Consider the following 14,989-nt stretch of genomic DNA (forward strand, 5'->3'; position numbering starts at 1 on the left):
TTCAAGTCTCAACTTCTGCAAGAAACCTTTTGGAGTCTTCATTAATCTTTAAAAAAATTGCTACCTATTTTAAAAAATTACCTTATATCTATATCTATATATCTATACCTATATCTCTATCTCTATCTCTATCTATGCCTTAACTCCACTGTATAATAAAAACAGTTAAGCAGGTGAAACTGACACTATTTCCAAACCCATAATCCCTTAGCCTTATGCTGAGGTTAAAAATACATTTCATCAGTCTTCTGATTAATATCATTTATTTTAACCTGAATTTTTATTTTTTAGTGTTTCCTTACCATGAAAAGTTTCTCTTGATTCTGCTTTCTTCATTCTGCATAAGTTCATATAATTCTAACCCATATAATTCTTATAATTCATATAATTCTCTAAATAATTCAAATTTGTTGTACCTGCTACACAAAAGTGCTATTCATAAGATATGAGATTTTCCTATCCATCTTTGATGACATTTTATTTTATGCCTGGTAGTAGATGAATGGCAAGGTCAAAGAGTTAGAATAATTTAGTGACTTTTCTTGAAGAATTTCAAATTGTTGGAATGATTGGACTAGTTTAATGCTCCATTACCAGTATTTGTTAAGTGTTACTGTCTTGCCATAACTTATTCAATGTTGACTATTTGAGTTTTTTTCATGTTTGCTAATTTAATGTGAGGTGAAACCAGTATTGTTACAATTTTCATTTTTTTAGTGATTTGGCATAATATTTTGTTTATTAATTACATTTTTTAATTCTGAAGGTCATTTGTTCATATCTTTTGACCACTTGACTACTAGGAAATATTTCTTGGTTTCATATTCTTGTATGAATTTCTTGTAGCAGATTTTGTTCTGAGTTATTTGATAAAACTATGCTTCCCAATTTACTTTTTTTAGTTTTGTTTTTGCTTTTTAATTTATGTTATTCAAATGATCTATTTTATCTTTTTATGAGCACTATATTCTTTGGTTTAGAATTTTCTTAGCAACAATTGTGAAAGGGATCTCCTTCTATTCTTTTGATCTCACTCCACTATGTAGGTGTTATATTTTTTAAAAACCCTTTCCCTCTGTCTTAGAATCAATACTAAGTATTAGTTCCAAGGCTGTTGGGCAGTGACTTGCCCAGGATCACACATCAGGAAAGTCTTTGAGGCCAGATTTGAACCTAGAACCTCCTGTCTCTAGGTTTAATTCTTTATCCATTGAGCTAGCTACCTACCTGCCTTGAGGTGTTTTTTTTTAAAATAATGTTACTTTTATATTTAAATTGAATATCCATTTAGAACTTCTAGTAGAAATGTGAAAATGATCCAAACATTTTCTGTTAAATATATGACCAATTTTCCTAGTGATTTTTGTCAAATAAGAAAGGTCATGGTTTTAGCAGTAAATACTGAACAGGTAGCTAGTATCAACTTAAAAACTTACTACTAGAGTGATGTTGAGATTTATAACTCATTATATAACTGAGGAAAAAAGTGGAGATGTGATCTTGGAGGAAAATATATGAGGTAACAATGGGCCTATATTAGATGACTTGAAGTGTTTTGATAGGAAGAGAAAAGTTCATTCTGGTATTGAGAGTTTGAGCTTAAAAATGAAATGGTTTTGGCAAAATTGTATTGCTTGATGTCCATTTTTGGTCATCATGCTTTCCCATGTCAGACTTGTTCTTAATATAGGGCTGGTACAAGTACATAGATCAGTCGCTTAAGATGAGATTCTGATTTGTAGTATTGAAGAATTCTTTGATCATGGTGCATTGTATTTCTTTCTTGTACATTTCTAAAAACTTATGAGAAATTTCATAGAAATAGGATGTAGGCCACCTCTGAAAAAGAGGTGTCTGATAATTTCCATTTCCTATATGGTAATTATTCTCAGTTACAAATTACTTTGTTGGTTGTTAAGTTTTCCACTTTAACCATTTTCACCTATACCATAGCAAAGTTTCCTAAAGTGTCATGAAGTTCCTTGTACAAAATCTCAAACTCCTTATTGTATTTTAGATATATGAAAGCTAGAAGCAATGCTATTGCATTCTAGTTCCACTTTGTCTTCAGTATGTGACTTTAAGTGCACAAGATCCAGTCTGGTGTAGCTGGAAGAACTCTGAGGGAAGATCCAAAGCCAGCTAAAAGCATATTATTATCCAATCTTCTCTAATCTTAATGGCTTTCCCTCTAAGAATATTCTCAGTTTATCATGAATATATTTTTATTTGTGTATTGTTTCCACATTGTGAAAGAAAATATTTGGTTCTCTTGGTCTATTCTGAGTTTGCACTTGTGAAAAGGGAATCCTTTGTTCTCTTTGCCTAATTGGAGTTAACACTTTGTAATATGATTACTTAAGTGCCCTTAGTACCTCACTAGACTGAAGACGGGATTAACTCTCCTTTGTTTACTTTTGAATTAATCAACAAAAGCGATTACACCCATACTTAACCCTAAAGGGAAGTCCACAAACTCTTACTCCTAGGTGGAGAGTTAACACCTTTAGAGGTAAACTTTAGAGCAGAGGTCCCTAAACTATGACCCCTGGGCCCCTGAGGTCATTTATCCGGCCCCCCTTGCACTTCCGGAAGGGGCACCTTTTTCATTGGTGGTCAGTGAGAGTAGCACTGCATGTGGCGGCCCCTCAAAGCGGTGTTGCTCATGTACAGTACTACTTCTGGTGACATAATTTTTTGTGTGGCGGCTTATTCTGAGAGTAACTAAAGAGGTGCCATTCAAAGGCTTATGTGGCTGCACAATGGAAGACATCAGCATGGTGAGCAGTGATCTGGGGGAGGGGATTCCTTACTGTGTCCATCACAGCCAACGCTGCAACTTCCACTATCCCAGACAGCAGTATACAAATTTGCTCATAGTTTTTTTATAGTCCTCCCCTCCAACAGTCTGAGGGACAGTGAACTGACCCCCTGTGTAAGAAGTTTGGGGATTCTTGCTTTAGAGCAAGAGACTTGGAAGAGTTCCACCCTTTTTTTCTAACTCAAACAGCCAGAAACATTTGACTTCTTTTAAGAGTTCACACATTCAGAAACATGTGGTTCCAAAGGTATGAATCCTAAGAGGAGAGTTGCTACCCTCAGAGAATGAGAGGTGTGACAATTTTAGAAACTGTGATTGGCCCCTGTGAAGAGGGGCAGGGATAGGAAACACCATAAAAGCCACAAATTCCTTGGACTGGCAGTCTGGTGAAGTTGAGTCTTGTGGAGAGTGTCTCCTGGAGATAGTCCTTGAGGAAACCTCATTGGAGACTGCAGCGTGGATCCTGACTTCAACATAGACTCTGAGTCCTGGACTACTTGGTTGGGTGAGTGAAAAGATTGACTCCCTTCCTAGTTTCCTAGGAGACTAGCTTCCATCTGGGAGGAAGCCATGTGATTAGTCACGACTGGTCCTCCTGGCTAGTATAGGTCTTTCACATTTTTTTACTTTGTTGTTTCCCCTCTATTTTTGTAAGTAAACTACACCCAGCCATTACATTTAACCTTTATTTCATAAGATCATGATCTTCTTGAAAGTAAGGATTGGCTTTTGTTTTTCTTTGAATCCCCAGTGCTCACTGGCACACTGAGGTGCTTACTAAATGCCCATTAACAAACTGACTTGCACAAAACTTCAAATTTGGTAAGGAAAATAGTAACTGTAGTTCATGGAAGTAAAAGTCAAGAAATTGGGTGGCACCTACAAGTTGGAGTAGCTGAAGAAATTATAGTATATGAATGTAAAGTAATGTTATCATGAGAAATGGAAATGATGGATTCATAGAAACTTGAGAAGACTTGTATGAATCAGAGCAGAATATAATGAACAGAATAATAGAACAATTTATATGAATACAATGACAAAATATTTTTTAAAACCCCAAATTTTGAGTAGTCATGACTTAAAAAAGAATCATGATGAAGTTTTCTTCCCACTCCTTAACAGTTACATGATAGAATAGAGTTTTATTATGAAATACATACATTTTCGTATAGGGCCAATGTGTTGATTTGTTTTGCGTGAGTAAATTGGTAGAAGGGATGGCTTCTAGTAGGGGAAATAGGAGGGTGAACTTGGCATATAATGGTAGTGCTTAGGAGGGGTAGAAGAAAAGAAAGGAAAGTGTAATTAAAAAAAACCCCTGAAGAGAATAGAATGATGTTTGGAAGAGAGACACAAACAGGGCAATTTGGTTATTCCTGTTTTGTTTTATATATACTTAAAATCAAAGTATATATAATAGATGTTTATATTTACACATATTTTCCTTGTTTCTGTTCTTTGTAGATTGAATGTGAACAGAAGAAAAAGTCAAAGCATTAATTAATGACCTGCTTTTTTATTTTTAAATTTTTAAAAATTTTAATTAAGAGAATTTTTCCATGGTTACATGATTTATGTTCTTTCCTTCCCTCCTACTACCCCCACCTCCCAAAGCCGACACACAATTTCACTGGGTTTTACATGTGTCAAGATCAATCCATATTATTGATATTTGCACTAGGGTGATCATTTAGAGTCTACATCCCCGATCATGTCCCCATCAACCCATGTGATCAAGCAGTTGTTTTGCTTCTGTGTTTCTACTCCCACAGTTCTTTCTCTGGATATGGATAACATTCTTTCTCATAGGTGTGACAAGGAAATCACTTTAAAAGACTGATATATATTAATTTAAGGTCGCCAAGGAATTACCTTTTATAGAGTTTAATTACAAACAGGAGGAAGAAAGGAATTAGAGAGAGAGAGAGAGAGGGAGAGAGAAAGGGGAGAGAAGGGAATAGGGCTTAAATACCCCTTCTGTTTAGGCTGGGCCAAAAGGCCCAAGCCCTTTAGATAGCTGGGGCAAAGAAAGGAGATCAGTCCCTATTACTCACGTGACCAAAATGGAGAAACAGTCTCAGAGGCCTCCACCTCCAGCTTCCTTCAGAGCAAGCTTCTCAGAGCACCTCTCCAACCACTCAGAGCCAAAACTCTCCAACCACCCCCCAGTCCTCAGACCCCTCTATCTTTAAGGAAACCATCCAAGTTCCCTCCCCTCAGTTCTCACATCTACCAATCACGGTCCATGTCTTTCCTGTGCCAGTGGTGGCTCTAGCTTAACCCAGGACTGCCCAGAGGTCTGTGGCTTTGCACATGTCTGTTGAAGGTCATATTCTCAAATAATTAAATCTTTGATCCTTTGCTACAGCCCTTCCTACATCCTGTTACCCTGAGTAGGGTAGAGATTGGAATAATTAAATTTTGATCTATGCTGCAGCCCTTCCTAAATCCTGTTAGGACTGAGTGGGGTGGAAATTGTATTTTCCAAGGCCTGGTTCTGTCATTCCAAGTATCTCTATTGTATCAATTCTAAAATCAATCATGACTCAAAGAACTTCCTGTTCTATGCTTAAGCATAGGTCAAAGCCCTTTCCATTGTTCAGCAAAAGGTTTCTGTCCTAAAGTAATCTTAAGAAGGGAGGAGGAGGAACCTCCCATGCCAATGGGGTTCACATTCCAATAGACTATCACTAAGAAATTTTCCAAGTATGAAATTTCCCAATGGTGAAATTTCCAACATTTATAAGTCTAAGAAATTTTGAGGTTTACATAGGTACCTCAGAAATGTCTTGGATCATTGCATTGTTGCTAGTAGAGAAGTCCATTACATTCAATTGTGCCACAGTGTATCATTCTCTGTGTACAATGTTTTCCTGCTTCTGCTCCTCTCACTCTGCATCAATTCCTGGAGGTCGTTCCAGTTCTCATGGAATGCCTCCAGTTCATTATTCCTTTGAGCACAATAGTATTCCATCACCAACATATACCTCAATTTGTTCAGCCATTCTCGAATTGAAGGGCATCACCTCATTTTCCAATTTTTTGCCACCACAAAGAGTATAGCTCTGAATATTCTTATACAAGTCATTTTCCTTATCATCTCCTTGGGTTATAAACCCACCAGTGGTATGGCTGGATCAAAGGGCAGGCAGTCTTTTTAACACCCTTTGGGCATAGTTCCAAATTTCCTTCCAGAATGGTTGGATCAATTCATTCAAAACTCCATCAGCAGTGCATTAATGTCCCAATTTTGCCATATCCCCTCCAACATTTATTATCTTCCTTTGCTGTCATAACTGTTAGCCAATCTGCTAAGTGTGAAGTGGTATCTCAGAGTTGTTTTGATTTGCATTTCTCTAATTATAAGAGATTTAGAATACTTTTTCATATGCTTATTGATAGTTTTGATTTCTTTAATTGAAAATTGCCTATTCATGTCCCTTGCCCAATAGGGGAATGGTTTGATTTTTTGTACAATTGATTTAGCTCCTTATAAATTTGAGTGATTAGGGGGCAGCTGGGTAGCTCAGTGGATTGAGAGCTAGGCCTAGAGATGGGAGGTCCTGGGTTCAAATGTGGCCTAGGACACTTCCTAGCTGTGTGACCCTGGGCAAGTCATTTAACCCCCATTGCCCAATCCTTACCACTCTTCTGCCTGGATTGGTTCCAAGAGAGAAGGTAAGGGTTTGGAAAAAAAAAAAAAGAGTGATTAGCCCTTTGTCAGAGGTTTTTGTTATGAAGATTTTTTCCCCATGTGTTGCTTCCCTTCTAATTTTGGTTGCATCGATTGTACAAAATCTTTTAAATTTAATGTAGTTCAAATTATTTATTTTACATTTTGTAATTTTTTCCAAGTCTTGCTTGGTCTTGAAATCTTTACTTTCCCAAAGATCTGACAGGTATACTATTCTTTGTTCACCTTATTTACTTAAAGTTTCCTTCTTTATATTTAAGTCATTCACCCATTCTGAATTTATCTTGGTGTAGAGTGTGAGAAGTTGATCTAAACCTAATCTCTCCCATACTATTTTCCAATTTTCCCAGCAGCTTTTGTCAAATAGTGGAATTTTGTCCCCAAAACTGGGATCTTTGGGTTTATCATACACTGTCTTGCTGAGGTCATTTACCCCAATTCTATTCCACTGATCCTCCCTTTTGTCTCTTAACCAGTACCATTTTGCTTTGATGACCACTGATTTATAGTACAGTTTAAGATCTGGTACTGCTAGGTCCCCTCCTCGTTTTTTTTTCCCCCTTTGATATTCTTGATCTTATGTTCTTCCAAATGAACTTTGGTATAGTTTTTTCTAATTCAATAAAAAAGTTTCTAGGTAGTTTGATAGGTATGGCAATGAGTAAGGAAATTAATTTGGGTAGGATTGTTATTTTTATTATGTTAGTTCATCCTACCCATGAGAAAATGTTTTTCCAATTGTTTAAATCTAGTTTTAATTGTGTGGAAAGTGTTTTGTAGTTGTGTTCATATAATTCTTGTGTTCGTCTTGGCTGATAGATTTCTAAGTATTTCATATTGTCTAGGGTGATTTTAAATGGAATTTCTCTTTCTAATTCTTGCTGCTGAAATGGGTTAGAGATATATAGAAATGCTGATGACTTGTGTGGGTTTATTTTGTATCCTGCAACTTTGCTAAAGTTGTTGATTATTTCCACTAGCTTTTTAGTTGATTCTCTTGGATTCTTTAAGTAGACCATCATATCATCTGCAGAGTGATAGTTTGGCCTTCTCATTGCCTTTTTTAATACCTTTAATTTCTTTTTCTTTTCTAATTGCTAGTGTTTCTAGAACCATGTTAAATAATAAAGGCGATAATGGGCATCCTAGTTTCACTCCTGAACTTATTGGGAAGACTTCCTTCCTTCATTTATTTATTGGGCTAGTGAAATTTTATTTAATTAATTAATTTAGAGTAATTTTCCATAGTTACATGATTAATATTCTTTGCCTCCCCTCCCCCCATCCCCCTACTGTAGGGAAGGCTTTTAATTTATCTCCATTACAGATAATACTTCCTGATGATTTTAAATATATACTGTTTATTATTTTTAGGAAAGGTCCTTCTATTCCTATACTTTCTCGTGTTCTCAATTGGAATGAGTGTTGTATTTTATCAAAGGCTTTTTCTGCATCTATTGAGATAATCATGTGATTTTTGTTGGTTTGCTAGTATTCTATTTAAGATTTTTGCATCTATGTTCATTAAGGAGATTGGTCTGTAGTTTTCTTTGTCTGTGTTTGATTTTGCCTGGCTTTGGAATCAGTATCATATTTGTGTCATTAAAAGGAATTTGGTAGAACTCCTTTGCTTATTTTGTCTAATAGTTTGTATAATATTGGGGTTAGTTGTTCTTTAAATGTTTGATAGAATTCACTTGTGAATGCATCTGGCCCTGAGGATTTTTTCTTAGGGAGTTTCTTGATGACTTGTTCAGTTTCTTAAGATATGGGATTATTTAAGTATTCTTTTTCTTCTGTTAATTTAGGCAATTTATAGTTTTTTAAGTATTTACCCTCATCACCCAGATTATCATATTTATTGCCATATAATTGGACATAATAGTTTTTAATGATTACCTTAATTTCCTCTTCATTAGAGGTGAGGTCTCCCTTTACATCGTGGATATCGTTTTTTCATTTATTTATTTTTTTTGGGGGGACTTACCTTCCATCTTGGAATCAATACTGTGTATTGGTTCCAAGGCTGAAGAGTGGTAAGGGCTAGGCAATGGGGGTCAAGTGACTTGCCCAGGGTCACACAGCTGGGAAGTGTCTGCTGCCAGATTTGAACCTAGGACCTCCTGTCTCTAGGTCTACTGAGCTACCCAGCTGCCCCCCTTGGATACTGTTAATTTGGTTTTCTTCTTTCCTTTTTTAAAAATTAGATTAACCAGTACTTTGTCTATTTTATTTGTTTTTTCAAAGTACCAGCTTCTAGTCTTATTTATTAATTCAATAGTTCTTTTATTTTCTATTTTATTATTAATTTCTCTTTTAATATTTAGGATTTCTAATTTAGTTTTCACCTGGGGATTTTTAATTTGTTCTCTTTATAGTTTTTTCATTTGCATGCCCAATTCATTGACCTCTCCCTTCTCTAATTTGCTAATACATGCACTCAAGGATATAAATTTCCCCCTGAGTACTGCTTGGTTGTATACCATAGATTTTGATAGGATGTCTCATCATTGTCATTCTCTTCAATGAAATTATTGTTTCTGTGGTTTGTTCTTTAACCGATTTTGGAGATTCATATTACTTAATTTCCAACTAGTTTTGATTTGCCTTTCTATATACCCTTACTAATTATTATTTTTATTGCATTATGACCTCAAAAGATGGCATTTATTATTTCTGCTCTTTGCACTTGTTTTTCATGTTTTTATATCCTAGTATATAGTCCATCTTTGTGAATGTACCATGTGCTGCTGAAAAGGTGTATTCCTTTTTGTCCCTATTTATTTTTCTCCACATACCTATTAACTCTAATTTTTCTAAGATTTCATTCACATTCCTTACATTTTTCTTATTTATTTTTTGGTTTGATTTATCTAGCTATGATAGAGGAAGGTCCAGGTCTCCCACTAGTATAGTTTTACTATCTGTTTCCTCCTTAAGCTCCAATAGTTTCTACTTTAAAAATTTGAATGCTATTCTATTTGGTGCATACATGTTGAGTACAATTATATTTCCTCATTGTCTATACTGCCTTTCATCAGGATGTAATTACCTTCCCTATTTCTTGACTAGATCTATTTTTACTTTGTCTTTGTTAGATAGTATGATTGCAACTCCTTCCTTTTTATCGGTTGATGCCCAATAGATTTTGCTACAGTCTTTTACCTTTATCCTGTGTGTGTCTAGCTGCCTCATGTGTGTTTCTTATAGACAACATATGGTAGGATTTTGGTTTCTAATCCACTCTGTTATTCGCTTGCGTTTTATGGGTGAGTTCATTCCATTTACATTCAGAGTTATGATTACCAGCTGTGTATTTCTCAACATTTTGATTTCTACTCCTAGCCCTGACCTTTCCTCTTCCATTATTTCCTTCTACACCAGTGGTTTGCTTCTAATCAGTCCCCCTAATCCCCACCCTTATTTTGCTTCTCTTCCCATCTCTTCCCTTCTTATTTTTCTTTAAGGTCTATTACCCCTCCCCCTTTTCCCCTCCCTTTTTTGCACTCACCACCCTACTTCCCCCAGGTTTTTTCTTTTTAAACTACCCCCTCCCCCAACTCTCTCTGCCTGGTATTGCTTCCCTCCCCACCAGTCAGTTTGATACCCATCTACTTCTCTATAGGGCATGAATTAATTCTCTGCCCCAATGAATCTGATTATTTTTCCCTTTTTGAGTCAATTTCAATGCATGTTAGAATTAAGTACTACCTGTCTCCAATCTCTTTCACCCTTCTATTGTATTGGTCTTCTCTCCCGCTCCTGCCATGCATTTCTTTATGAAATATAAATGACCCTATTTTGTTTCTTTTCCCAGTTCTCTTAGTATTATCCTTTTTTTGCCTCTAGTTTTATATATATATATATATATGTATCTTGGTTGTCTCTCGAACCGAGGATGACGATTGTCTTTGTGCGTTTTTGTGCACAAAGACACCTGTGCATGAAGATTTAAGTGAAAAATTCGATGCACAGAGACAGTCCCACTCTGTCGGCGTTGGAAGCCTGGGTCCAGTGGCACGAAAAGTCGTTACACGTGGAGACTTCCTCAGCTGCATTGGATGCCCGTGTTGTCTTTTGTGCTCCATCATGCCCTAAGCACTCCACAGTGCCTTGCTGCATCGCCATCTCAGCTGTTGAACCTCCTTGTTGGTTTCTTCCGCCTGTTCCGCCGAAGCAGTCTTCACATGCTGGGTGAGCAAAGCCCTAGTTCACCAGGGGTCAACGACAACCCGATGGCTACCCTCACAAGGTTTAGCCGGCCTGTCGAAGCCGTTGCCCGGGGTGTGGCCGCTGCCACATGCTAGCAGCTACTGGGAGCCACAAGTGAGAGCTGGGTGTCAGGGGAGGGTCAGTGGCTGGAGAGTTGCCCTAGAAGGGCACGACAAGCCCTCCATACCAGATATATTAGCCTTCCCTGAGCACCCCGTATACCCCATATATGTGTGTGTGTGTATATATATATATTTTTAAGAGTTACCAATATCCTTTCTTATAGAAATACAAATCATTTGAACTTATTGGGTCTCTTAAAAAAGTTTTTATTTTTTTTCCTTTCTTAATTACCTTTTGGTGATTCTCTTGTTCTGTGTTTGGGCATCAAATCTTCTGTTTAAGTCTGGTCTTTTTTTTTTATGAATGCTTCAAAGTCTTCTATTTTATTAAATGACCATACTTTCCCCTACAAGAATATAGTCAGTTTGGTTGGGTTGTTGATTCTTGGTTTTAGACCCAGTTCCTTTGCTTTCCAGAATATCATCTTTCATGCCTTCTGGTCCTTCTGTGTAGATGTAGCCAGATCTTGTGTGATCCTAACTGTGGTTCCATGATATCTGAATGACTTCTTGTTAGCAGCTTGTAATATTTTTTCTTTGTCTGGCAGTTCTTGAATTTGGAATTAACATTCCTGGGCATTGTCAATTGGGAATAAATGCAGGAGGTGATCTGTGGATTCTTTTAATGTCCCCTTTTCCCCTCTTGTTCAAGAATGTTGGGACATTTTTCTTGGGATAGATTCTTGTAGAATGATGTCCAGGCTTTTTCTTTTGTCATGATCTTCTGGTAGTCCAATAATTCTTAAATTGTCTCTCCTGGGTCTCTTTTCCAGGTCTGCAGTTTTGTCAATGAGGTGTTTCATATTTTCCTCGATTTTTTTCATTCTTTTGATTTTGTCTTATAGACTCTTGCTGCCTTGTGAACTCATCTGCTTCTAGTTGTTGGATTCTAATTTTTAAAGATTGAATTTCATCCCTGGCTTTTTGGTCGAACTTCTCCTTCTTATATGCTTTTCTTTGTAGGTCATCCTTCTTTGCCTCTCTCCCTCCCTTTCCCCCACTGCATAGGCCCCCTTTACTCTAGGCAGGGGAGGGAGAAAAGGAGGGAGGTGACACCAGTGCTCTGCTTCGGGAGGGGATAAGTGCTTTCATTGAACTGCTGGGCAGAGGGGTGGGGGGAGGTGCTGTGTAGTGGGAAAAGGGAGCAGTGCTGCTCAAGTACATCTTCCTTTCTAGTAACTAATTATGGGGAGTGATGATATATGTGCTTCTCCTCTTTGGCATGCATGCCATTAAGGCTATAGAATATTTTCAGTATGCAATGTAAGTGCCTAGAGTCAAGATTAAGACTCTAGATCTCCCATTTTGACACTTTAGAATCTGACCATGAAACCAGGTCCCAGCTCTGAAATCCTGTGATTCTGTGTCTGGCTTTTCTTTCCCATACGAAGCTGTTTTTTTTTTTTTCAAAGGATAAAACAGTTTGGACATTGAATTATATGGACATTATTGGAGTGAAGTAAAATTTTCAGGTGTTTCAGTTTAATTGCCTTTGACACTAGTGATAAAGTAGAAATAGCTCATCAGGTTTTACTTCTCTTTAGCTATTCAGTCATGGACAAGTCACTTTAGCTCTCACTGACATTAGTTTTTTCATTTGTAGGATAAAAAGCTTGGAATAGATGCTTGTAAGGCTCCCTTCAACTCCCAATACTCAAATGTATTGGTGAAATTTTGTCTTTAAAGGAAAATGGTGATAAATTTGTAAAGCAGATAATCATTTAATATATATATATATTTTGGTAATTCAAATGCTTATGTTTTAGATTGATTTAAAGTGAGTATGCCTGTGTTAAGGTGAAGAGTTTAATAGTTCATTGAATTGCCCAGTTGGTATAAAATCTACCTTGGAGCTTTCTTTTTAATAAATAGCTCTGTGTTAAAGTAAAATTTAGGGTTGTTGATTAAATATATTATATTAGTGGTTGTCAGATTCCATCCCAATAAAATACTCAAGTCAGTTTGGAATTTTATGGTGGTTTAATTACAATAGAGGGAAGAAATTAAAAAGAAGGAAAAGAAGTGAAGGGTATAAGATTTTCTCCAGCCTGGATAAGCCAGGAAAGTTCAGAGGCCTCAGTCAAGGGGCTTTCTCAGAAGATTAAATCTAGCTTGGCTTCCAGCCATGAGGCCTCCTCAGAGGATAGTGCCTTCAGGAGGTAAAGGAAAGGGGGATGGGGGGGTCAGCCTTAATCACTCACCAAGGCTGATTCAGGGAAAAAGCCTCACCTAAATCATGCTACAGAGCTACTCCCAATGACCTCCACTGCCAAAGTCTGCCAAACTGCAAGCACGCCAAAAGCCACCAAAAGCTCCCAACGCCGCAGTGAGTGTTTTCACAGGAAGTGATGTGAAATAATAGGCAGTTCTTTACATCACTTTCTCTGTCTTACATGTACCAATGATGTCTTAAGGTTGGCTTAGAGGACAGCCCAGGGGGTCAGTCAGTTGTTTCTGATTTGTAACTTGCTAACACATGCAGGTCATAGGCCATCCTCCCCTACAGTTAATCCTTAAGTGGGGGTGTATACATTCCTTGGTTGCTAAAATTCTAAAGACTAAGCAGGGTGGAGTAAATCTAAAATTCACTTCTACATGGCATAACCAAAAAATAATTTTATTGGTATTGTTTATTTTATATCACATTCCTTTTGAAATATATCCTTCTTCTTGGAAGAATTACAATTGGATAGAAATATTGAGTCTGGATCAGGAAGACCTGAGTTCAGATCCAGATTTAGATACTTTCTAGTTGTGTGACCCTGGGCAAGTCATTTAACCTCTCTCTGCCTGTGTTTGCAACTGTAAAATAGGAATAATAATAGTGCCTACCTCACAAGGTTATTGTGAGGTTCAAAATAGACAGTGTTTGTAAAAGCACTTAACAGGTGTCTGACATGTAGAAGCTACTTATTAAATGCTTGTTCCCTTCCCTTGTTCCCTATCCAGCAACAACTTGAGCCAGGCTTTGGGGGTAGAGGGGAAGATTGTAAACTGTGGCCTCTAGGTCATGAGTGAAGGTGAGAGTGACTCAAGAGATTTGTGATATAATTTGATGGTGCTGAACTTCAAAGGAATACATTATAAAGAGATTATTCAGTGATGATGGAAAAGTAAAGCACATAGTACTCATTTTTTCTGACTCTGTAAATGGGTACAGCAATGGAATAGTAATAATGACAGTTCTACATATAGCTTCTGTGAAGTGCTTTACATAAACAATTTCTCAATCTTTACAACAACCCTCTGAGGAGGTATGTGTTCTTATTTTCCCTTTTTTATTTCTTCCTGTATCTCTTCTGTTTGCTCTTTTTTTTTTGGTAACTAAACTTGAAAAGACTATCTTCAGTAGGTACCTCCACTTTTCTTTTCTCTCACTATTCTTGTCTTTATAATCTGCTGCTGACTCAGCTGAAACAGCTTTCTCCAAAGTTATCAAAAGCTCTTAATTGCCACAATTGGTGACTTTTTTTTTTCAATCTTCTCCTCTACCTCTCTGAAGCCCTTGACACTTGATTAATCTTTCCTCCTTGATATACTCATGTTTTGTTTAATCTCTCCTCCTTGATATACTCATGTTTTGTTTTTCAGGACACTGCTGTCTTGATTCTCTTCCTATTCATCACACCTCTCTTCAGTCTCCTATGATTGATCTTCCTGCAGATCCGCACCCTCTAATCATAGGTATCCCACAAACTTTTGTTGTGAGCCCTTTCTCTTGTCCCTCTATACCGTTTCACTTAGTGTACCTTCAGTTCTCTTGGATCTAATTGCCTTCTCTATGCTGATGATTTTCAAAACTGCCTATCTTGCTTCTCTGCTGAACCTCCAGTCTTGCTTCTCTAGCTGCCTTTTTAGACAATTCAAACTAGATTTCCAGAACACATCTTAAACTCAGCATGTCCCAAACTCATTATTTTTCTCCCCATTTCCTCATCCTCTTAAGTTCCTCATTACTGTAGAGGACAATACTATCTTCCTAATCCCTTAGGCTCAAAACATAGGTGTCATCCATGAATCCTCACTATTCTTTACCTCCCTATATTCAGTTTTTTGCCATTACCTTTGTTACATCTCTTGAATATTTCTCCCTTTTTTATACCTACACTGCTACCACTCCTGGGAGGCCCTCATTAC

At 37.1% G+C, this 14,989-nt stretch overlaps 1 protein-coding gene across 3 annotated transcripts in view; it reads left to right on the plus strand.

Annotated features, from left to right (window-relative positions):
* The window catches only part of ARK2N (arkadia (RNF111) N-terminal like PKA signaling regulator 2N), a 98,256-nt gene that overhangs the window by 17,315 nt on the left and 65,952 nt on the right, over window positions 1-14,989 (plus strand). The window contains exon 1 of one of the 3 annotated variants that reach the window (XM_007486625.3): window positions 12,615-13,872. The exons of the other annotated variants lie outside the window; for them this stretch is intronic. Within the exon in view, the coding sequence (XP_007486687.1) occupies window positions 13,863-13,872 (10 nt within the window). The 5' untranslated portion in view covers window positions 12,615-13,862. Of the gene's footprint in view, window positions 1-12,614; window positions 13,873-14,989 lie in introns of those variants that run through there. 3 annotated transcript variants of the gene reach the window in all.

Source organism: Monodelphis domestica, chromosome 3 (assembly GCF_027887165.1).
Source record: "Monodelphis domestica isolate mMonDom1 chromosome 3, mMonDom1.pri, whole genome shotgun sequence".
In the NCBI taxonomy this organism is placed as follows: Eukaryota; Metazoa; Chordata; class Mammalia; order Didelphimorphia; family Didelphidae; genus Monodelphis; species Monodelphis domestica.